Genomic DNA, 27,189 nt, shown 5'->3' with positions numbered 1-27,189 from the left:
CCCTTACCCTCTTATTTAAATCCCGTTCTCTTTAAACAGTATTTGCTATTGTATGTACAACGTGAAGATTTTTAATTATATAGGTTTAAATGCGATCTCAATAATGGAATTCTCCGACTGTACCGAGTGCCATTTCATCCCTTGAATAAGACATAGCACTGAACCCTCAAGATCCCTCTCATGAATTTCACAGAATCCAAAAACTGTCCAACAGAATGTTTTTGTATTTAATAATTAATAAATGCTTAAGTATCGGGAAATTTGATATACATACTTGGTGGAATCAATTGTAGCAACAAGCTTTCCATTGACGTTCACAGTATAACCCGTTCATGTACGGGGTTCATTGAAGTCAGAGTAGCCTCTCAGAAGCTGAGCGTATTGTACTGTTCTGTTCACTTGAACAGAACCCATGTTATATATTATTTTGTTACACAAAATGCTAGAATGTCTTTACTAGTATGAAATCCTTAAACACACCCAATCTATGTATTTGTTCTATTTTTAATACTGATGAATCGTTGTAGAATGTTTATAAATATAAATAATGACAACAGTGAATAAAAAACAATTCATATTATTTTAGAAAGCAATCACTTTGTGGTTTTGATATTTAAAATAAAAAATAAAAATTGTTTTAAAAAACGATTTTTTTTATTAATTTATTGACCGACCGGTTTCGTTTAGCTCAAACATCATCAGGGTGAAAATGAATACTTGTATTAATTTGTTTTTATAATTTAATTTTATTAAATTATACATCTATTTTTTTTTGGTTTGACTGAGGATTGAACGTTCCTCCCCAGAGACTGACTCTTAACTAATGTGAACTTTTATAATATCTTTTAAAATATTTAAATAAATGGTTTGATTGAAGATTGAACCTTCCTCGTAATTAATTAAGCCAAATCGTAATTGGTTGGCATCGACATTTATTTTGTATATTTACTGCTGTAATGTCATCTGATTTCAGAAAAATGCGTAATTGGGAGAGCCATCAAAAATGCATTATCATCGACAACGAGTTTATCTGCCGAATTTCATCCCGATATTTCTAATGGAAAAATTCTAAAAGAAATATTTAAAAAATAACTTGTTTTATGTATGTTGCAAACTCTATGAGTATATTATAATATATTATCTGAAATTCACATAATACAGTAATTTTGAAAAACAAGTTTTCAACAAGATAATCAAGATTAGATATTATTTTGTTTTTATAATATATTACATTTTCTTATATTATAATATAATATATAATGCATAAATGGAAACAATTCATGCATATGCAAAGTATAGTTGTTTAATATGACAATGTTTGTGACAAGTCTTTTGTATTTCTTGTTTTTGTTCCAGATATTTTAATTGTATATTATCTGTTAGTGTTACATTTATATTGTTCCTTAATAAAGTTCTCACTAAAGAGATTATTGATTTACTTACAATTATTATTTCATTTTTTTGTCTTTTCTTGAACCGTAAAAAATAAGTGGTTATTCTGACAACAAATAGATAGTTACGCTACGTAAGACACCTGTAATTTGATAATAACGATTTTTGAGGGTTTGTACAGAATGCCATCAATGGAAAATAATTTATTATATTTCATTAATATGTCATTTAAACTTTTTTTCTATTAACTTTCGTATTTTTATACTTTCTTGTACTTTGTACTTATAACTTTTAATTATTTTTTAATGATAAACGAATGTTTATAAGACATGGGTTTTTTATGCATGGCACAAAGGATAACAAAAAAAGCTGGTCTTATAAACATTTTTTTATCATTAAAAAATAATAATATTTGACAAGTCAAAATATTTCACCAACAAATGTAGATATAATATGTCTCGACGCCATCTAGTGGGAAATTCAGCACTAACAAAAGCCTTTCCTACAAAAATAAAGTTGGTTGTTTACGGGTGAAAAAAAAAATTTAAAAAAATATATATATATATTATAAGCAATAATTTTTGATTGAATACTTGTACATATTGGATTATTTGGCGGGTTAATAATAAATCGACGTAGCTTAGTGGTTCGGAGCACCTGACCGGTAATCAGAAGGTGCGGGTTCAATTCCGCCGGCGGCATTTATTTTTACTCGGGAGATATTTTCAATTTGTGTAGATATTTCAGGCTAGTAATTATTGCTTATAATAATTTGTTACAACTTTTTTACTTTCTATCTGTGTTAATGACACATATTGTGCTGAATGTTTTAAAATAAATAAATTCACTCGCACGCTTATCTCAAACTCAACCATTTATTATACTTTTAAGATTGTATGCTTATAAAAATAAATAAATAATATTTGTGTGTAACACCATCCACAAATATCTTTTCATAGATTGTTTTCTTCTTCTCAGCGGTTTTTGAAAGTTTGTTTCGGAATATTCCTTGTATCGCAGTAAGACGTACGTGTTAGCGTCACGTCCGAGAATCCCTTTGAATTCCCGAGCGAATAGAGAGATAATTTAGCTCAAACACTAACTCTTGTTCTGGAGATAAGACTAGAATCTGTCAACAACTTTTCTCAAGGCTTTGTAAGTGATTTTGTTTGCGAGAAAGCGCCGGTCAGCAGTTGATTTGATCATCAAATATAATACTATAAATGGATTTTCACAGAGATTCTCATAAATCTTTTCACGAGTCGAATCAGTACTTTTATACGACGATAATATTGTTTCGATCCTCAAAAAAAATCTCAATCCATTATTTCTAGCGTCATGAAATTTGAATATGTTTTTTGTCAGGAATTTTGTAAAAGCAGCTTTTTTTGCTCGTCAAGTCGTTTTCATCATGAGCTATGGAGCTTCGACGAATCCATTAATTTATCAAAAAATGAGAACAGACCCAATATTTTTCTACAATGTTATTCAGTTAGTAAAAAGAAAGAAATTAATATATCCGAGTATATATTTTTAAAAGCTAATGTGTAAATGTAGTTATTTACTGCGTGTATTTGTTTGTAATAGTTTGTGTATTTGGGAAGTATGTTCAAGAAAGAAATTAATTTGTTCGAGTATATATTTTTAAACGCTACTAGGTAAATGTAGTTATTTACTGTTTGTTATAGTTTGTATATTTGGGAAGTATGTTCTAGAGAGAAAGTAATATATCCAAAGTTATATTTTTAAACGCTAATGTGTAAATATAGTTACTTACTGCGTGTATTTTTTGTATTAGTTTGTCTATTTAGAAAGTATATTTACGAGAGATTAAAAATCTGATATAGATATTGAAAGGAGGATATATGCGGGTAACTCCATTAATAAAAGACTGAACGCGGTTGACGTTAGCAAAAAATTATCCATAGAAGCGAAACTAGCAGTCCACAATGGAGTGCTGGTACCTACCCTGATGTACGACAGAAAGGCATGAAACTGGCAGAGGAAGGATTGGTAGCGCCGTTTTTTGTGAAAAATGACCTCAAGGGTGCTGTGGAAATTAGATTCCTGAGGGGTTTGTGTGGTAAAACCATTTATGATCGTGTGTGAAATATAGAGATTTGCAAAGAATACATGATTGATATAATGAGTAAGATTAACACAGGGACGCTTAAATAGTTTGGGCATCTAGAGCGAATAATTCAGAAGTTTAGATAAATGGTCATATTATAATTAGTTAATGAAGTAACTTTCTATCTATCTGACCATCACGCCATTTCTCTGCAGGGGTATGCAGAGAGGACGGGTCGCAAAAAAACTCATTTCGGGATACACTCCTTGCTTCACTCACATTCATACATCATCTCATACATAATAAACTGTTATTCCAACTCTTGACATTGAACATCCGACTCAAATATCTGGTTCACTTGAGCGTGCCCTGTCTTCCTCGGCCGTCCCCGACTTCTATTATTCGCTCTTGTTAATCTTACTTATTATATAAGTCTTGTATTCTTTGCAAATCTCCACATTTCACACACGATCATAAATGGTTTTACCACACAAACGCCTCAGGAATCTCATTTCCACAGCACCCTTGAGGTCATTTTTCACAAAAAACGACGCTATACCAATCTTTTCTCTGCCAGTTTCATGCCTTTATGTCGTACATCAGGGTAGGTACCAGCAATCCATTGTGGACTGCTAGCTTCGCTTCTATGGACAATTTTTTAGCTAACGTCAACCGCGTTCAGTCCTTCATTAATGGAGTTACCTGCGTATACCCTCCTTTCAATATCAATATCAGTATTTTAATCTATCGTAAATATACATTCTAAATAGACAAACTAATACAAAAAATACACGCAGTAAGTAACTGCATTTACACAGTAGCGTTTAATAATATAACCTTGGATATATTACTGTCTCTCTTGAACATGCTTCCCAAATACACAAACTATTACAAACAAATACACGCAGTAAATAACTACATGCAGCAGCGTTTAAAAATATAACCTCGGATATATTAATTTCTCTTTTGAACATACTTCCCAAATACACAGTAAATGACTACATTTACACAGTAGGGTTTAAAAATATAACCCTTTAAACTAGACAGGATATTAGTTTCATATAGCAAACATTTCGAATGGAAAGAAGTTTATTCGATTTCTTTAACGCGCCACATTTGAAAAAAATCTATCAGATCGAGATTTTTGTTTTTTTTTCGGCAAAAATCAGATCCTATGTTTTCTCAGATAGTGTGATTTATGGATTGTTTATCGCCAGAAATGACACTTTCTGATACCATCTTCTACAGGCCTAAAGTTTGGGGGCGGAGCTTGGGAAAAGTGGCGCAAGCGCGGAAAAGCACTCAGGTTACTTTGTCCACTCCCAACCAAAAACTTTACGTATTGGTTGCTAAATCAACCAACATGAATAAAAAGAAACAAAAGATTAATTCTTTGTTACCAAACTGATAGTAGGAAGGGTGGGTACTTTTTAAAATGGCGTGTTTACTTTGCTGCAGGTAGGTTTGTGTTTATATCTCCGAACTAGAAGTAGTAAGGATAAATTGTTTCAGTCTTCTGTAAACCTTCGCTTGGGGAGGTCGCGTTTTAGCCTGCAGAAAATTCGCTAAAATAACACGACGTCGATGTAAAAGTATTCAATAAAGTCGTAAATACGATGTTTGATTTGAAAAGGTGTTTTCGTGTGGACTAATTAAATGAAATGTCAACATCTGTGTGTCCAATCGCTAGAAATTAAATCATAAATACTTTACGCAGTTAAAAACTTTGCGCAAGTGTGTAATTACTTCTAGACAGTTCATTATTCAACGTTCGAATTAAGCTTGTCAGACGTTAGTACTAATCTAAAAAAAATTGTAGCGTAATAAATCAAATTAGAAGTTATATCTTAAAATAACTTTTTCGAACTTTTTCAGTAATTATGAAAAAATATATATTTATGTAAAGTGCTTTTAATTGACAATGCAGTATAATCAATGATGATTTAATCGTTTAATTATCTCAGTGTTTAAAATAAAACTTTTATTTTGTAAATAAAGTAAATGATTGTGCATAGTGCTCTCGCCGCTCGGCTTGGTATTGCCACTTGTAGTGTAAAGATAACGTAATCAAGACGAGACCAAGATGAACCAGCGCAGAACTGCTGCTTCGGTGGCCCTCATCCTGACTATTGCCATTGTATCGTCTGCTGATGAAAAAATACAAGGTATTTATTGCATACATCAAATCATCAAACATACTGATTTTGGTTGTCTGTGATGTTGTGCGTGATGTGAAAATTTTCTGCGTAATGAATTTTTTACAATTAAATAAAAATTTCAAAAGTGGAACTGATGAATTAAGACAAGCAGCAAAGTAGGTACTTACCTATCTTCAATCGAAAAATAAAAATAATATTATTTTTTTAAATGAGTATTTATTTTGTTTAAATTTTTGAAAGATGGTTTTTCAAGTTTACTACCGGAAAGGTAACTTTCTGATGTTTCTCTAATTTTTCAAGAAAAAAAAATATTATTTAAAAAAATTCAATATTTGTTTTTGAAAGGCAATGCACAATTGAGGAAAATCTCGTATAAATATTTTCAGTTACAATATTACAATATGTCGTGATTTTTCAAGGTTTTTTTTAACAATATGCTGAATGTAACATCGATTTTATAAACTTTATAAAAAGTCTATCAGTGTACTAATTATTTCGTTTTTGAGTTCGAACTTCTTGTTGTGTGCTCTAACGCTGCGTATAAACAGGACGGATTTTGTCCTGTTTTTAAGAACCCTAGTATAGTATTTGCAATATGTTCCAGAGTGGTAAATACTGTGGTAGGTACTGGTGATATACCACAATTCAGATCGAAACTTTACTAGAAATGGCTTAAGCCGGGCTTAGTTATCTTATCAGAATAGCTAGGTACTTCCCTAAGCCTTCTTTTTAGCAATACAAAGTAGAAAACACGTAGACTTCAGCATTCATATTAAAAAGCTGGACAATCACTTATTTAAGTATTAAAAATCTCGCTGTTTATTCAGCAAGATTCTGACCGGAGAGTGAGTGAGTTTTGAAAACTGGAATCGCGTTTGACAAAAAATTCATTCATTTTAAGATTAAGGACAACTCCTTAACCTTAAATAGAATCCTAATCAGCCATAGTTAACGAAAAAGTCGTTCATTTTAAGGTTAAGGACTACTCCTCTAAGCCTTACTTAGAATCGATATCGCAACTAGTCAATAAAAAAAGTTGTTCATTTCAATATGAAGAAAAAATTATTAACCTTAAGTAGAACCGGGATAGAACGTAGTTAATGAAAAGTCTACTAGTGATTTATTTTTGGGGTATTATGCCGTGTTGCGTTACATCCTTTTTAAGCCAACGTTCTGGAGAGAATTACAGTGTCCATATGCAGTCCGAAAGGTCGGCTAAAGAAGGAGGTAGCGCGACACGGCATAATACCCCAAAAATAAATCACTATAATAAAATAAAAATTTCAAATCATATCTAACAAAAAAGTCGTCCATTTTAAGGTTAAGGACAATTCATTATAGAGTCGGAATCGCCCCTAGTTATCAAAAAGTCCTCCATTTTAAGGACAATATGTTATACTTAGTTAGAGCCGGAATCGCCCCTACTTAACGAAAAAGACTTTAATTTTAAAGTTAAGGACAATATATTATCCTAAAGTAGAGCAAGAATCGACCCAGCTAACGAAAAAGTCGTTTACTATAGAACCGTAATCGCCTCTGATGTGCATTCATTGTTGTTTCACACACTCGTACATATATTTAACTTGATTAAAAATACTGTTTTTAATTTTTTATTACTTCATCTTGCCATTTCAGGTAAATTTTGAATAGGAGCATAGTGACCAAAAATTATATTAGAATTTCTTTTAAGTTTGTAGGTATGTATGTATGTACTCTGTAAGTGACCTACGTTTATTCGATTTAGGTATGTTTATAAATATAATATTGTTTTTAATCTACCAGCGAAAGAATATACATTGGTCGCGGCAGTACAGCTGAGGTCATGGTGTGTGCATCATTTTATAACAATGTTCATATGGCAGGCTGGTAAAAAGGGGCTTCATTGATAATCTTCAGAGACTAAAAGATAAACCACTGACTCCCGTTATGAAACATAAAATTTGGTTTTATTTAGTACACTACGGTTAGCACTGGGTTATGTCATTTGTTTTTATTTAATTTTAGGAATAATCAATTTCTCCTGCTATCCAAAGATGTACCTATCTACATACTTGTATGAAGCTACATATACACAAGAAAAATTATCTACGAATATTATGGCATCCGTTATTTTAATGATAACATAATTAGTGTTAGCATATTGATGGTGAGTATAGTTGAATACGTAATATTTTATGCATAGTAAGGTGATATGTTATCAAGTCAGTTATGTATATTATTACTAAGGTATGTATTAGCAGAATGTAATTTAACAATTTGGTAGGCGGGTGCGGGTACTCATAATCAACACCTTATGGTTTGGTGACTTAGCAGGAGGTTTGTCTAGGTCACCTGCTGCGTGTTGGTCCAGACGAGAAACTGGTTGATGGCTACCTTTTGACCTCTATAGCAGTACTCTCTCGACACATTGCCTTGAGTCGCAGTGGGAGGGATGGATTAATACGCCCGTCACTTCTAGACACATTGAACCCCAAATCCCCCACCCCTCATACCCTTACCCCTCTCATACCCTTTTCCGTCCTTGAACTTTTCTCCTTTCTTTACTTAAAAAGACACCCAGCACAGCATTCCAAAAGATGCGGGATAGGAAAGATAGGGAAATTAGTTTCCTCAGGGCTTTCTGTCTGGAGCTAATCTGAAAAAAGTACTGTGAAACAACTCGCCCATAGTGGAATAATAAATAATAACAGAACTACAACTTTCATTGAACTTTGGGTTTTATCTTTGAAATTTGAACAATTCGCCAAATTTCTATGTTAATTTTCAAGTTCTATTCAAGTTCATTGAATATTTCATTTCTGTGAAATTACTCAAAAATAATTGAATAATAACAGATCGCGAATAGAACTTTTACAAAACTTGAAAATTAACATTGAAATTCGACAAATTTTTCAAATAGTTGTGAAACAACTGGCTCTAAATCTAAGGACAGAATTTGAATAATTCATCAAATCTCTTTGTCAAGTTCTTTTTTATGTCTGACGGTTGTTGTTTATTGTTTATTGTTTATTGTTTATTGTTGTTGTTATACGCCCATAGGGGCTTTTCTGTTAAAGTTAAGTTAAGTTCTGTTAAATTTCTCCCAAAGTTCTGATATTATTTCAGTTCTGTTCAGTTCAGCTGGCCCATAATGATATAATGACAAAACATGAATAGAACTTTCACATCACTTGAAAATTTACTTTGAAATTTGATGAATTATACACATTATACAAAAAAACAACCCGTCCTTAGAATGGGTTATTTCATAGAATTTGAACAATTCATCAAATTTCAAAGTAAATTTTCAAGTTCTGTGAAAGTTCTACTCACCCGTCCTTAGAATAAGTTAAAAGAAGACTGAATAAGTGTCTGTTTATGTATTTCAATACTCGAATAAAGGTCGCAACATTTCACACACCGCATAAATAATTGACCTGATCTCGGTTACCAGATGGTGAAATATTATGTTGAATAATAAAATTTGGGTGTGGACATAACGTGAATGCGCAAAAAATCTTTGTCCACGTTTTGATGCCCGTCCAAACGTGAAATGGTTATTCCGTATATTCGCAAAATCTGGTTTCATAACACACTTTTCACGCGTAAAATAATATAATACCTTTTTTTGATGCTGATGGAATCGACGATAGCTTAACCCATTAGTTTTTCATTAGCTAATGCGAGCTAGCTACCGAATCATAGAAATAACTACTCATTTCGTAGAAGTACTGGAAGGTACGTGTCGTTCGTAATTTTGTAGAAATTTACCCAACGTTTGAGACACCGCAAATTCCATCTTTTTTTAAGTCGTTGATAAGGGAGCTACTTAACAATAACAATCTGATTTTTTTAATGGCAGTTGTATAAATGTTTCAATTTTTAATGTGTTCGCTTCGTTTGGTAACTTAGAAGGGGTGCCCTGGTTCAACAAGTGAGGTGTGTCGAGTTTTAGGTGGCATATACTTCTGCCCACTATCTGCTTGGCGGTCCAGATGGGGAGATGTCGGATTGGGGAGACCCTTAGACCCTATCTCGACACATCGTCTTGCACAGCAGTAAGAGAGATGGATTCATACGTCCGTCACTCCTGGACACACTAGCTCCTAGATTCCTACCCACTTCTAATACCTTTTTCCTTTCCAAAAGTTATTCTTCTTACCTTCCTTGAAAAGCTCTCAAAACCTCTTAAACCAAAACAAAAATCCTTCAACACAGCGTCCCTAAAGATGACATTAGCCGCGAGGGAAATTATTTTTTCAGCGCCTTATGTGTGCGGTTATTGAAAAAACATAGTTTGTTCTTTATTTTCTACAGTAAACATAATATTAGGAGTGATAATAAAAGAGTGTTAAAACTACGTCTGTTTCCACACGACAACTCCTCCGGTGAGACAAGCTGTTGGTACACAGCTTTATTTTATACCTCATATCTTTCCGTTTCATTCCTACCTATAAAATTATTGCCGTCCACCTACCTATTTTCTACCTCCATATGGCGATTATAATGTGTATAGTTCAGTTGAAATGCAAAAGTCATCCTATCAACAGCAAAGCTGTGTTTGATTACGGAGCCGATCCTGAGAAGCCACTGAGCTCGCGAGCTTGTGGTTGATAAAAGTGAACTGTAATGAACCAGCGCAATTAAGAAAAGTGGAGGAAGAAAAAAAAACGGTAAGTCGGCATTCCATGTTTCGTCTCCTCGTCCATCCGCTGCGACGGTGCCTTTAGTCCGTCCCCAACATAAACATTGCAAAAACAATTAAGAATGCAATATTTATACATTTTTTATCAAACAGACACTGACATTATAATGTTAAATAAAACGAAAACTTATTTCAACGATAGATAGCTTCATCGGGACAGTACGGAAGCTACGGCGGTAGCGAATAAACTGAAAGTGACGTAAACAAAGTTATTGTTTAACTACTTTTTTATTTTTTAGTTTGTTCTTTGAACTGCACTTTTTTTTGCTCAAAATATGGTCGAGAACTTTCTTTTAATGCCTCTTTTTGTTTTAAATCTGTTAAGCCACCCAAACGTGTATTACTTAACAGAACTTTTTTAGAAATAAAAAATCATTTTTAAACATTTTCATGTAATTAAATTATGAATTTGATTTAATATTTAAAAAAAATTAAACCGCAAAAGAAAAATATGGAATATTTTTCCAAAACGAGGCCATAAATCAGCCATTACTCCATCGTAATATATTAAACATAAAATACTGAATATTTATGTTCGGTCAAACAAATTACACAGAATTTCCATTTTATTATGTTGACATTATTAATTTATTTGGTCGTATTTAAATGTCAAAAGGGATAATTTTAAATGCTCAAAAGGCAAGCTAGTATTCGCCTCATATAGTTATTTATAATACAAACAAAATATTAACTGCCTGAAGCTAATATGAACCAGAATTGACGAAGTACCCGAATACTAAGGCGATTCAATCAAAACTAGTTTGTACTGTAAAGAGGTGAAATTATTCAACTAAATGCGAACGGTTCTGAAATATACTTGTGACACTTGATATGATTATACAAAAGAGTATTTTTTTAATTCGAGTATTTATTTAGTACGTACTGAAGGATTTAAAAAAATAAATCATGTCGTAAGAATACTAAGAATACTGCGGTCAAAATAAGAGTTTTAAAACATATTATTATATACTATAAACTATAAATTATACTAAATTATTACTAAACTATTACTAAATACTATAAATTATAGCACACTCAACGCCTGTATTTTTTCTCTTTTCTTCTCATTCATTTATTTTTATTTATTCTTTCTTATGTTTTTTTTTAAATTTATCAATCTAATTATTTATCTTTTCTATACATCCTTTTATTCAAATCTTTGATTCTATGTAAATTCGCATTATCTAAAATTAGATTAAACTGGCCTCGGAACAGACTCAGCCTAGTGAGGTGGATTATACCAACAAAAATTGTATTATAATTTATTGGTTAATAAATAATTTTAAAAAAAATTGAAAAATATATTGAAAAATCATTTCTTAGAAATAATATTAGAAAATTTTTACATATTTTTTACAAAGATTGTCGCACTAGGGATATCCTGTGTCGAGACAGGATAGTTTACAAATATTTTATGTTAATAATGTATCTTTATTTAAGGTTAATTTCGACAGTTATTTATTTTTTTGATGAGTTGGAAGCAAAAATATTTCATAGATTTATGTAATTTAGGATCAAAATAATTCTTTGGCGCGTAGAATAATCTTTATTGTTGTTAATTCATCTCGGTATTTCGAACGGAAATAATATTATTGAAGGAAACTGAGTAATGCTGTCAAAAGGTTAATACTTTAATGTGAACGTCCAAATATATTATTACAGTCGGAATCGATTTCATGCACTTTATTTTGCTCTTTTGACCGCGTAATTTAATTATTTATTTGCTTGAAGGGTAGCAGATTGGTGCGCTGCGCGACCTAATATGAACGTGGCCGATGGGTAATATTACTATTGTCACACGAAATTTTAGAACTTTTAGGACGGGTTGTTTCAAATTTAATGGTTGCTATTCAAATTTTATTATTATCCGTGTGCTGTGAAACAACCGACCCATTATGAAATAATAACAGAAGTTGAATAGAACTTGTATTTTAAATTTGAAAGATTGTTCAAATCCGTCCTTTCGAATAGGTTTATTTCGAATCACTTTTCACAAAATAAATAACTGTAAAATCTTTCTATTTTTTATAATTTCGTTTATTTTTGCCAAATAACTTTGCACCTCATTTGTTCAGCTCAGTTGATGAAGAATCAACCGTTTAAAGAATTATATGGGTGAATTTATTGGTTCGGTTAGAAATCATTCAAGTAGTAAATGAACCTCGTTTGATTGAAAGTCGAATTAAATTTATTTTCGTCTTGGTTCATTGTAGTTTGAAAAACCGTGATTAGTAATAATAATAATAATATTACAGTAAGGCGAGACAACATTCTAAAAAGGGGGGTTTGTCCAAGGCTCACATTTTAATTGATTTCGACGAATTTTTAACTATGACATCCTTATTTGTTGACCGATATCCATGTAAGTTGTTTATATCTAAGATTAATAAAAACAGTACCTTCCGTTCAAAAATTTTACGGAAAACAGTTTTAAAAATATATAAAACGTTTTTCAACTATTTAATTAGCGATAAGCACCAGATTTTATTTTTCTAAGTGATGAATTAGTAACTTCCCGATAGATTCAATTGGATTTTAGTAATATGATAATCAGAATTTATTAAAATAAACCCCACGAAAGATTAATTTTCTAGGCCTAAGGCTGCCAAGGCAAATGCGATCGTAGGTCCGTCTAAGACTCCAGGCAGAGCGCCGAATATTTTTATACACGCCTTTTTCACATACGTCGTTTAGACTTTTTTATTAGTTGCAATTGCAAAGTTTTTACATGATGTAGATATAAAGTATAGTATAAGTACAAATTCTTTTTTTTTCACTGTCCTCACTAGGGTTTCCTGTTCTTAGGCGGCCTGTAGTTTTTAAACTTTTGTACTAAGTTTCAAGTTGTGTTTACATCGTCTTCACAATGTTTGTAATATCACTTTGTTCTCTCAGCCATGTTTTTACTTTTGTTTAAAATATATTCATTTCCGTGATTTTTTTTGTTTGATTTGGTAGAGCATTGTATAATTTTGTAGCATAGAATTTAATATTTCTCTGTCCAAAATTATTAATCTGATCCCAACTTTATTTTATGGTCTTGTGTCATCTTACTACACTGTGTGAATGGAATTCTCAATAGGAATCACCACAAAGAAAATCGATTAACAGAAGTGGTTTATCAATAATAAGGTACTCCAGCCCAGTATATTTCAAATATTATTTTTATTTATAATGACTTATAGTGTTACAATTAAAATAATTATGGATGTGACCCGTGACGTCACCCTCTCAAAAAGCCTACTTTTTTTTCAACCGGCCCTGTATTAGTTTTTTATTCTTAAGATTACCCGCTGTTAACATTGAAGAACGCTAGGTAAAATGATAGCATCTCATCACTTTTATTATCGTATTGAACCAAAGTACAAAAATGCATCTATGACTAATTTACTGGCGTTTAAAAACCTGCATTAAAACATTTTCATCGGTTCAAAGGTGAATGAGGACCAGAGTTGCCAATGCATATGTTCTAATGTATCCATGAGAGATGAAGAAATATTTTAACTCTCCGAAAATTACCACAAGTCGTTTTACCTCCAAAATGTGACAAAATTCAAAAGAAATTAGCAATTAATTTGTAATTTGTTGTGAACGAAAACGAAATATAGTATGTTCTCACAACTATTTTAAATGAGTTTGGTTAATTTAGAAATCCTCAGAATGCCCGCATTTTCTCCACAAAAAAGGTAGAAAACTCTTAGTTATTCCGCACAATTTAGAGAATTCTTCACGAATTGGAAAACCTTGATGTGGATGTTGTAGATCATAGATATATTACTCATATAGACGGGTTGTGTTTTAATCGGTGTGTTTGGTTTTTTATGACATAATATTTTTCATTTGACTTTCAGTAATAGGATCGGATTACGCTAAAATAAATCAACTAGCGTTAAACAAAATGTATTAGTTTTTTTTCATTAAATTAACCTTATAATTACGGAGAATCTACCCGTAAGCTTTGCAGAAATACAAAGAAAATAGTACTGTACTTGCGCAGACCCGTGAAAATCGCTGGATATTAAACGGAGAAAACTCTCCGTTCTCTATAAATTGACAAAAAAAATTGTTTTGTCAATTTATTAAAAATCTGGTCAAATTATTCGTTATAGGCCTTCAGTCCCGTTTTTAACAGGAATAATTTGATAAATTTCATAACAATTATCAGTAAAGCATGAATATGTTATAAGGAAATCAGAACATGTGTTCTTAAAAAGTTTAATATTTTCGCATCTCGTTTTGTTATATTTATTCGGATAAAGCCACGAGGGAACATGTGTTCAGATATATTTTGAATGACTAATATTTTATTAGAAAATGGTCATGCAGTAAAATTTTTAACAGTATTTAACTCTTAACAAGTGTATTATTTATAATAATAAAAAAGCACTACAATTGACGTAAATTTTGCTTGCCACTTTGAGATTTCTACAACCCTATTGAAACGTAATTTACCTCACTCTCACTAGGTGTAACCTATTATTAAAAATCAAATTTTATTATTTTGTTACATTCTAATTCATTCGTTCTACTATGAAATAACAACAATGACAAGATTGACAATTTGAATTGACGCATTCACTTGAACTCCATTTATGAAATCAGAACCTAAATGTTGCATGTCCACCTAATTGTAATAAGAAGGAAATTGACACTTCACTCCAGTTCGCTTGTGTCAGTTTCCTTTCAAATTTGCCTACAATAAAAATGTAAGTCCCCGATGACACGGTGACAGGCCATTCACTGTCCATTATACAATAATGATATTATCAAATCCGTTCAGAAATGAAAAGGCGCTCGAATAAAATTAAAAAAAAAACATGCTTAGCTTAAAAGACCGAAGGCTGTAGACATGAGATCCCTGTGGCGTACGTGTAATAAATGGCTATTTGATTTTTTTTCTGTGGCATTCTTTTAAATAATCAATACAGGGTGTATCGGCATGTACCCGAAAAACTTTAACCACCTATTCCTTAGCACTTTTGGAGTAAAAAATGTTAAAGGCACTTTGCTGTCCGGTAACATTTTTTTTTAATAAAAAATTTTACCATTCATATTTTCACTACATTTCACCACTGTTTTATCCTTTGTCAAAGTTTGAAAACCCACCTGGCAATATTTTATTCGAGTTTCTTTGAATAATATACGTACGTACCTACATTAGCGCGCTTTTACGATCACAACGAAATGGCATGGCACCATTCGTCTCATTTTTACCTATTATTATTTAGTGTGTATGAAAGAGCGAACACGCTTTTTGACACACTTGCTAATAACAGCTGTTGAACACGAGAAACAATGCCAATGACAGTGACGGAGTGTGGATTTTTTTATCATTTTTTGTTTTTAATAAAAAAAAATGTTACCGGACAGCAAAGTGCCAATAACATTTTTTACTCCAAATGTGCTAAGGAATAGCTGGTTAAAGTTTGTCGGGTACGTGCCGATACCGACTGTATAAACAATACGTTATGCACTATTTTGTGTGTGAATACCGTACAAATGCCCCAACTGCTCCCCACCCTCTGGAGCCAGTGAGAATATGTCATTCACAATTGATCCAATCCTCCTTTTTTTCTTTGGTTTCCTATTTTTATTTTATCTACCTTTCAATTTATTGTTGTTTTGTCTAATTTATTTTTCTTATTATTTGTCTGAACTCTTTTTTATGCCATTTCAAATATGGAATGTTTTGCATTGCACTACCCCTGCATACATTCTGGAATAACCTTTTTTTTCCGACTTTATGTCCTGGTTAAATCTTCCCCATAGGAAAAACTAAACCCTTCCACATACTTTTCCACAAATGATCATCTAGTCAATCAACATTATGTAAGTGCATTATATAAGCAAAATAAATACAAAATAATACAAGAACAACACTTCAACTCACCAGAGATCAAATGGAAAAATAATTCACCAAATCCAGATTTTTTCATCAGAGAGTTCGTCTCGGTAGAACTTCTAACAGGGCCTATAAATCCTACTGATCCCTCAACATAAATATTTAAATAATCTTTCGTTATCCTACATGTATTTAAAATGACTGATTTTTGCATTTTTATATATAATTTTTTTAATAGATCTAATACGCCTAAATTTTTAATGAGAGAGCTAGGTATAATGCCAGTAGCCGAAATAACAATTATAAATGAATAATACTTACTATTATTAATTGTGGTACGCTGTGAGGCTGAAGTTAGTGAGGAGGGGAAGGAGATGGAAAAGAGAAAGATGGGGTAGTACCAGGATATTCAGATCTGGTCACCAAATACAGCTAAACCCATTTCAAGCATTTTTCAAATTCCGAATGGTGGTCTTACACCACGGCGATACTGATAGTATCTTCAACTCTGTAACGTTACACAAGCAAACTTTATATTATTTTTAATGAATGTATTGTGAAATAATATAGTTTTATTATTAACGATACAAGTTAAATTATTAAAAATCTGGTCAAATTATTCGATTTCCTGTTAAAAACGGGTCTGCAAGCCTTTAAAGAATGAATTGACAGAATTCCTAACAAAGTATCAGTTTAAAGCGAATATTTTCGCATAACGTCGTGATGTTTATGAGGAAAGAACGTGAACATTAGTTACGATATATTCTGAATGACTAATATTATATCAGAAAATTGGCATCACTTTTTAAATCGGATCCTTTTTCTCTGTTCGCCGGGATTTGAACCCGCAACCATCGGATTGCTAATCGGAGGATAGCCCCTCGACCACAGAGCTCTTACTTAATTCCACTATTTGTTATTAGTATTGTTACATCTACTTGTGTATACATTTTTTGGCCATTTCTCATTTACTGCAACCTTTTGTGTATTTTACATTGTAATCGCTGTATTGTATTGGTTTTCAAATGTTTTATTGAAACAATTTTTTTTATAAATATGTTAGAAGTGATCAAAATGATCATGATACAAGGCTGATAATAATAATAATTGGATAACTTGTAGAGCACCGTTTTTGTCAAAAATCATCTTAGGGCGCTACTAATGGTTACGATTAAGAAACGGATGCGTATCTACGCAACCATCTGGTTGGGGCATGTAGAGCGAACGAATGAAGAAAGGAGTGTAAGAATAATATATGACGCGGAAGTTAATGTTAGAAGATGTCGGAGGCGCCCCAGGAAGACATGGAATAATCAAAGAGTATGTATGAGACGATGTATGAATGCGAATGAGGCAAGAAGTGTGTGCCAGGACCGAGTTGTTTGGCGGTCCGTCCTCTCTGCCTATCCCTGCAATCAAGTGAATCTAATATTTGTGCCGGGTCATGTCAAGAGTAATAGGATAGTTTAAATTGTTTATATAGGCGCTTCATGAATGTGAATAAAGCAAGGAGTTTGAACACCCAGATTCAGAATTCATCTGCGTTTTCAACTTTCCGTAGTCCCACTGCTCCCGCCCATATTATTACTCCAATTTCAGGTGTCATAGTCCCATTGGCCCTGCGTATTTTACTTTTGTTTTCGCACTAAAAACAACTAAAAAAAATAAACAGCGCAACTAGAAAGACGTCTGTTGTTCATGATATTGTTAAATCCTAAGGGGTCTTTTTTTAGGTATTTCTTAGTACTCTGAATAATTTTATTCTGGGACCCTGTAAATAATAGATAAGGTCTTAAATAGAGGATTTTCTTTATCTTTTTACGGGGGTGTAGTTTATGAGATAATAAAGCCTTGTTGGTCAGTGTCTTATTTTGAAAATTAACGATAAATAACGGTTCTTACCTATTTATTTATTCAAGTGGTGAAAGTGGGTATAACGCTGGGGGTTTGCTTTCAATATAAACAGAATTCGGTAGTATTACATCACCTTTCTAAGGATGAAGATTATTTATAGCGTTCCTGTTTCTCTTTCAAATTTAAACTTCAGTTGGTAGTGTTGAATTTTAATTGATATTCTTTGACGTATCGTGTCGGCTATTTTTTGGCTGATCAGGCACATTATTTTGGAAATCTAGAGGAGCTGAAGATAGGGTGAAAAAAGCAGGAATTTGCGAAGAAGGTTTGGGTAACGCAGCTCCGGGAACCATACATTGGATGACCAAGACCTCTGCTATAGGTCGCCCCAAGTGGGTCATTGTCATTTGGTAATTTAACAGGTGTTCCCGGATTCATCAGGTGAGGAGTGTACAAGATTCGCCTGCTCATCACCGGCGTGCCGTGCCAGATCGGGAGAGGCTAGTTTGGGGAGACCCTTGACCTCTCCAACTGGTCTCACGACCTATTAACTTGCTCCGCAGTGGGAGTGACATACTTGTACATCGCTCTTTGATAGACTGATCCCTAGATTCATACCCACCCCTCATACCTTATTCCTTCCCACAACTACTCTCCACATAGCATCCCCAAAGATGACATAGGCCCTATGGCATAAGTAAATTATTTTCCTGAGGGCCTCTTGTGTGGGTTCGATGTAAAAATGGAAAGCTATTCAAATTTTTTACACCAGGGCGATACTGAGTGTATTTTTTACTATGGAACGTGCCGCACATGTATTAAATATTATTTTAAATGAGCAAATTGTGAAATAAGACAAATTTATCAAGAAACATTTATTTTATAAGCAATAATTATCAGCCTGAAACACTCATCCACATTGAAAAATCTTCTGATAAAAGATACATGACGCCAACGGGACTTGAACCCGTGTCCTTTCGATTTCCGGTCGACAGCTCTGACCACTGAGCTATGGCGGCTTATGTCTTATCCGCGAAATAATTCAACTAGTATATATTATATTATTTATTATTTAGTATATATTGAATTATTTCGCGGATAAGAGATAAGCCGCCATAGCTCAGTGGTCAGAGCTGTCCGGAAATCGAAAGGACACGGTTCAAGTCCCGTCGGCGTCATGTATCTTTTATCAGGAGATTTTTCAATGTTGATGAGTGTTTCAGGGTAATAATTATTGCTTATAAAATAATTGTTACCCTTTGTGCTATGCATAAAAGATCTTGTCTTAAACATTAGTTTACCAAAAAAAATAATAATTAAGTGAAATTTACTTACGTACGCCGGCATTTGAACTCTGTCGTAAGACTTATATTAAATTTTTCATTCCTATCAAACAATTTTTAAACCATTTCGAAGTAGGTGTTTACTTGAAAATGTCTTCAGCGCGGTTTCAAAGACACCTACAAACGCTTAATATTCGACAACGTATAAATGAAATTACGCCAGGCATTATCAGTCACATAACGCGTATTTATAAATAACAAATTATTATAAAGAAAGGTTTTAGAGCGGCGCAAGTGAGACAGATAAATGAATTTAGAATGATGAGAATAATCGTGTAAGCTGCCGGAATGTGTGAAGTTTTAATCTGTTGAACAACGTTATCCCGTGTTTGTTGTTTAACTGTGGGGAGGGAGGGTTGGGGATAATTGGCTGCTGTGGTGAGTCGCTCCTAGATCTGTATTCCCACATTCACTTTGGTATTGTTCCCCCGGTGTATGCTGATGGCATCCTTTACACTCCCGCTTCCCTTCCTCTTTACTCTTCTGGAACGCGCAATACAATACAGGATATTCCACAATCAAAATTACGTATTCTTTGTATCTTTTTAAAGAAACATGTTTTAGTAATTATTGCAGATATTTTTTTCGGCAAGTGGGTGAAATACTCTGTTTGTAACATACATATTGTATTAAAAATATAATTATAGTATCATACATTTTGTAATATTATCGATATAAAAGTTTCAGAATTCAATCTTATTTAAAATGATTAGAAAGGCTTCATATTATAAAATTATTATTATAGTTTTCTGTAAATAGATATAGCTAAATACTAAATTGTTATTTAAGGCGATGCACTACGTCGTGTAATATTTTAAATTGAGCCGCTATCAATAATAACCCTTAAGTAGATGGCGATAAGGTTTAAATTCCCGCTTAACACCATCCGCCTGTTTTGATTTATGCAAGAAAAAAACATGGTCAAAAAGTGCGTTTTATTTTATTTTGTGGATGTTCAGGCATAAATACTAAATTTTTTTCGATCATTTTAAAGATAACTTAATTTTCCATATTATGCAATAAAATCATGACCGAAAATGGGTTCATAAGTAGGAGATTTTGAACTTTAAAGTAGTTTTCATAGGCCTTATACATTATTTTTTTTTGGGCTTGTAAAAAAATTTATCTAAAAATTATTCGATCATTTCAAAGGTCAAGATGTATTCTACTCTCAGTATTTAATTAAAGCACCTGAAAAATTTCTAGGTGACCAAATTTTCAAACCAAAAACACATGATTTTGCATTACTACGAATGGCATCGCCTTAAGAACCATATTGAAAAAAAAAATTAAAAAGGCTATATTATACGCATCACAAAGCCTTTCACTGTAGCACACACAGTAATTCTGCTGTATACTCGTATGTCAAATGTAAGGTCACAACTCGAGTTTGCCTCAGTCATCTGGAGTCCTCAATATCAAACATACATTGATCTTAATAACTAATACAAATTTATTAAACACCTATCATATCGCTTAAGTGATCATCGGTCATTCATTCATTAGTGATCATTCGACCCTACCGCTTTATATAGACGTAGAAAAAATTTAATGCCCAATTTATACAAAATGGTGAAAAATCTTACTGATGCATCATATCTGTCAGAAAATATTAAATTTCGTTGCCCTGAACACAACACAAATTATTTAGAGCACCACACTGGAAAACCAAATATGCGCAAAACTCTTTAATGAGACATATCTGTAAAACTCACAATGCCTCTAGAGATGTAAAAATTTTCAACATTAAATTGAAAACATATAAAATGCAGCTTACTAAATTGATAACTTAATTTTTTATTTTGTGAAATAATACTATCATCGTAGATTATTTTATTGTTTTTAGTGTAATCATGCAAAAACTGTATTAATACTAACTGTTGTTACTTGTTTTATAACATTTGTAATTCTTTATAATGTTTATTTATTTTTATATTCCTTTGTCATTTATAAATATATTGTGTTTTATACAAATACTAAATCAACAACTAATGGAACTTTATTGGTCTAGAACATATGAATAATGTTTATGCTTAAATGTACGACTGTTTGTTTCCTAAATATAATAAAAAAATATATGTAAATTTTTTCCGAAAACCGTATTAATCATTTTGTTTTAATAAATCTTCCTGTGAATTATATATCAATAGAATAATTAATGTTTGATTACACTGTAACGAGACGACACTCTTGCATTACGACATTTCATTCGGCCAGCTTATTCGTCGGCTCTTTCCACCCGGCTTCCAAAACTCTGTGCGGTATATTTTCTTCTACTCTCATCAAAATCGGAAATGGATCTATTCTAAATGGTGTAATATATTTTATTAATAATAAAAAAACTATTTTATTATCTAAAAAAAAAAGAAAATACTTGTTTACTTTCATTTTCACTCTCAATAAAAAACAATTTCGATATTTCACATCTGTCAGGCATCTCTGAACGGCTATTTATTTTTATTTACTTTATAATATTTCAAAAATACATATTCTTACTAGTATTGTTAAATCATCTCTACTTCATTGTTGTGTTAATTATTACTTAGGTAATTGTTGAAGACAATATTAGCAATTCCTAAACGAAAATTTGAAACAGAAAAATCAAAAAAAGGTACGGTCACATCTAGGACTCGAACCCGGGACCCTTGCCTTACCGCTAATATTGTCTTTTATAATTAAATGTTACAATTTGAGGTTTTACTTATTAAGTAATTTCTAAGATTACAATTATTACTGTTTAGATTCTTCCAAAACCGCTGATTTATTTTAAACAAATCCTCATTTCTATCATTTACACAACGCACAAGGATAAAAAAACCCGTTCGATTGCAGCCCCGTTCTGACTAAATACCGAACAATTCGACGAATGCCCGATCCACAAAATGATGACGGCTGGCCCCAGTCTACCCAGAGACTTCGTACAAAGGAAGGAATACGCGTGATTTTCATCAAGTCAAGCGCATACGTAATGAACACGGGTCGGTTCTGTAATGAATAATTAATTTTCCGAGAATCTGCCTCGCTATAATTTTCTCTTTTACTTCGAGTTTTGAGCGAGGTACGAATGACCATAATATTTTGTGTAGGCTGTTCATTACCCACGAAAACATTATTAATAAGAATTTTTGAAAAATATTTTACTTGGTTGTATTTATGAAAAATACACTCATATACGTTGTTGCGTAAGTGTAATTATGATTAATATTGGAATCATTTTTTTGGATAATTAAATGTCAAATCATTAAAAACAATAAAAACCAACGTATCTTATAGTGCTACTATACCTTGTGGTGCTACTATAGTACTTCATTTTCATGTATTAATTTTATTTTAGCCATTTTTAAATCCATGTTTTCAAGTGTCTAATGTATTATTTCTCACATACATACCTTAGAACATTTTCTTGTGATAAATATGGCTCCTGCAATTCAGCGTCAATCTATCATTTCTCTTTTGTTTCGGGTAGCGCATTATAATATTGCATTCCTTTTTATAGTTATTTTTTTGTGTATGTCTTTGAATATCCTTGTTGAATATAATTTTCTATAAAAAGCATTTTGGTGATAGGTTGTTTATTATTTTTTGTATAAATATCATCGCGTTCAAGGTCAGCACTTTTATCACTGTTAGCCAATTTATTTTATTTAACGTAATTAAATCAATACTGTCTAATCACTTTTCAAATAAAACTGTGAGATCAACACAAAAATTCCCTAATGAGATGAGTGGACCTTTTCTTGTGATAGTTATTATTCAGCTTGGACAGCCATTAGAGAAACGTCCTTAGTGCCAAGTATTCCTGAAAGTTCGAAGCAGATACCTTTAGTGTAGTTGGATATAATTTGTTTGATATTATTACAGCTGTGTGGTTCGGTTGAAATGACAATGTTTTATGAATTTAAAAATATTATATATTATTTAAAAACATATAGATTTTTAACATTGGAAAATCTCGCCTAAGTAAAGGGTGGTTCATCGAGTGTACACCGGATTCAAATTTCCCTCCATTGTTTTCGTATTTAAATTTGCAACTCTAATGTTTGGCAGTTTTCGTCTTCTGTTATTGGGGTTATTAAAAATGAGTACATATACAAAAAACAACGTCTTTTTATTGTTAAAACACATTACAAATTTCATTTCAAAATTAAATTCGGTGTGTCCGATGAACCACCCTTATTATAATCATTCTCATTGATCTATTTTGGATAATCTGCAACTTATTTTGTTCTGTGTTTTTACATACGAAAATAATCGTTGAACAGTAGTTAAAATGTGGAGCAATAATGGAATTGTATACATTGAGTTATATATAAATGAAGTCTACATTCCGTGTTAATTGCTAGGCTTTGTTATCAGAAGCAGTCCTGTATTCCGAAATCCTGAAACCTACCTTCTCCTTTACTATACGCTGGTTCATTGTCAACTTGAGCTCCTACATATGGACTCCACTTTACTTTATTCATAAGACAATATTGAAAGCATCCACAAGAAATTTCTGCAGTGCCTTAATTTCAGAATGAGCACACGTAAACGGGGATACATAAATGTGACATATAACGATTGAAATATAAAGTCTGCAATAACGTTATCGACTGTCTTGACTTATTCAAACTAATAAACTTTAAAATACCATCCAGAACAACTAGGTTTAACGACTTATTCCACATTAGCCGGTTGCGCACAAATGCTGGTGTCAGGGATTCTATTAGGAGAATGTGTGAATTCTTTTATCAAAATCAAAACCTGAAGGATTCTGACATATGTTTTGATACATGCAGTACCTTAAGTAGAAAATTAAAAACTGTTTTCCTATAAAAACATCAATCTTTACATACTTCCTTTATACATGATGTACTTTCTCACTTTTCTGTTTAATAAAATTTTCGAATTAATTGACTTTACCCTCTATTCCAGTGATTCCCAAAGTGGTCTATATCGACCCCCAGGGGTCTATGACAACCTGCAAGGGGTCTACGTCAGCGAAAAAAAAAATTGGGGGTCCATGAAATGAAAATGGGGGTCCACGATAGTGGACCTCAACATACACTGATAGTACCTATTTACTTACACTTAACCGACACTAAAGGTGAATCAATATTTCATGTTTTGAAGGATTACTTCATTGAAAGAGCAATCCCTTTATCAAATAAAATGTCAGTAGCTACAGATGGAGAACCTGCCATGGTTGGACGTTATCGTGGATTTATAAGCTATTTAAAACATAATGTGCCAGGGGTGTTAGCAATACATTGTGTCATCCATCGACAACATTTAGTTGCTAAAAATTTGAGTGTTAGATTACATGAATCTCTTCAATTAGTCATTGATGCAGTAAACCGAATCCGAAGCAACGCGTTGAATACGCGGTTATTTGCGCAGTTGTGTGAAGAAAATGACGAACACTTTCATCAATTACTCCTTCACACTGAAGTACGCTGGCTGTCGAAAGGCTTATGTTTGACAAGATTTTTTGCACTTTTTGAGACTATTTTACAATTTCTGGATACTAAAGATAAAATTTTAAAAGACAATTTAATGAAGTGGAAAACAGACATCGCCTATTTAACAGATTTGTTTACAAAATTTAATATGGTTAATTTGCAGTTACAAGGCGACAGTCTAAATTTGATTAAAACAAAGTCCATCTTATCAGCGTTTCTTGCAAGAGTTAAACTAATGAAGCAAAATATTGGACGGGGTGAATTTTCCCAGTTCCCCAATTTGTCACAGACAAACTGCCAGGAAGACAATGTTTCAACCTACGTTCAACATTTAAATGCCCTCTACTCAGATTTTGAAACTATTTTTGAGGATGTTTTGACTATGGTAATACCACCGTGGATAATTAACCCATATGGTGACATAGAAGAAACGAATGTCATAAAACAAGAGGAACTGACTGAAATAAGTACAAACGAAGAACTTAAGGTTCAGTTTAAGCACGGATATCAGCACTTCTGGCTGCAAAAAAAATACCCGTTACTTATCCCGTATTATGGAATATAGCGAGGAAATTTTTAATTTCCTTTCCATCGTCATACCTAGTGGAAAAGGGGTTAAGCGCTGTTACCAATCTCCTAACAAAAAAAAAGAAACAGACTGGACATCATTAGCCGAGGAGACTTAAGATTAAACCTTACAAAATTGACGCCAAATGTTGATAATTTATTATTAAAGCATCGGGTTCATCCTTCCCACTAAAAACATTTACTTATTGCTTAGTTTATTTTATGTTACGTTTATTTTATATAACAGATACAAAATTTTATTCTGAGTAGTTTTAATTTAAATTCATATAATAAATTTATAAAACTGAACATGTGTTTTTACTTTAAGTTTTTAACACTAAACTTCACTACAGTTAGAAATTTACAAAAAATCAATATCAGGTAAGTAGTAGGGGGTCTACCAAAAACAGAACAACATGGCAAGGGGTCTACGACACAAAAAAGTTTGGGAACCTCTGCTCTATTCTCTAAAAAAATATTTGTAAACTATTGTTAGATATTGTGCACTTTATCATATTTTTTAATTAAAAATCGTTAATGTAACTTACTTTATAATTATCATTTTATTTGTAAAGGCTTATTATTATTATTTTTAGAGGCTGCCATGTTAATCTGTGAGAAATAGTTAGGATGCAGCGGAATTCTCCAATTAATGTTTTTTTTTTTACTGTCATGTTTATCACTGTCTGTATCTGTTTTTGGTCCAATAAAATAATATATAAATATTAAAATTTTGGTACCGTGGAAGTAGAAAGAGGATGTGGCGGCTGTCGATGTCATCCGAATCCTTCCGATCGCGAATGAACTCAACGAACGAGTCAAAGGTGACCGGCTAAATCTCCAAGAGTTTTCAACATTAATAAGTCAATTAATATTCTTAGTTTTAGTCTATTTTTCTCCGTGTGTCACAATTATGCCAAAAAGACTTTGAGCAAAAATTTGTTAGGAAATAATAACTTTTACATAATTTTTTCAACTTAATTCTTCGTAGGTTTTTAAACGAATTCAGAACTCAGAAGCACGAACTGAAAAGTTCGACAATTGACCTTCAAGTGGCTAAAACGTCCGCACTGACATGTTTATGCTGTTTGCCCATTCTTAAGAAAAGTATTAAAAATAATATTAGGATCATATTTCATAGTGTCTTGTGTGAAATATAGCCCTTATTGTAGGTCGATTCGTATATACTCGTTCGATTCGATTGCCCTACAAAGGGTTCAAACCTAGTTCCTACTTTAACTTGATATTTTTTTTTTTTTTTTTTTTTTTTTTTTTATTTAGTTACTATATTACATTTTTTTAAACATTTTTATAAGAATTATATATATTTATATGATTAATTGATATAGATTTTTATAGTCCTCCTCACTAGGAGATCCTGTGCTGAGGGGGACTAGGTTTTGAATAATTTTTCAGCGACTTCTATGGTTCGACTTCATGTTTTGGGTAAGGGTTTCCAGAAACTTCTACGACGATGTTTTAAATATGCTAGTAAGTTCTTTTTCCGGTAATTCCTTAAGCCAAGATTTAATGTTCTTAATGCAGTTTTTTTTTGTTTTGATTTGTTTGATACTAATTGGGAGTTTGTTATATACCTTTACTGCTAAAAATTCAGAGCTTCTTTGTCCAAAGGTAGAGTTACACTTTGGTATAGTTAGTATCTCTGTTTGTTTGGCTCTGGTATTATGAGTATGTGAGGTGTTTTCCTGAGAATTATTTTTGAGGTGTTGTACCAAAATGTTTTTGGCATAGATTTTCTGTATGCTTGGAACGTCAAATTGTTTAAAAATTTCTGTTGTTGATGTCCTTATGGGAACGTTTAGTATGGTCTTTATG

At 32.3% G+C, this 27,189-nt stretch overlaps 1 protein-coding gene across 1 annotated transcript in view; it reads left to right on the top strand.

Moving 5' to 3' along the window:
* Positions 1-4,996: 4,996 nt before the first annotated feature.
* LOC149421187 (lachesin-like) overlaps positions 4,997-27,189 on the top strand; it is a 214,561-nt gene continuing 192,368 nt past the window's right edge. The window contains exon 1 of the mRNA XM_089635397.1: positions 4,997-5,628. Coding sequence (XP_089491523.1) covers positions 5,547-5,628 — 82 coding nt within the window. The 5' untranslated portion in view covers positions 4,997-5,546. The remainder of the gene's footprint in view (positions 5,629-27,189) is intronic.

Source organism: Hesperophylax consimilis, chromosome 9 (assembly GCF_061612785.1).
Source record: "Hesperophylax consimilis isolate HC1 chromosome 9, BYU_Hcon_1.0, whole genome shotgun sequence".
Taxonomy (NCBI): Eukaryota; Metazoa; Arthropoda; class Insecta; order Trichoptera; family Limnephilidae; genus Hesperophylax; species Hesperophylax consimilis.
The sequence above is the reverse complement of the archived record's forward strand: the minus strand, read 5'-3'. Positions and strand labels throughout refer to the sequence as shown.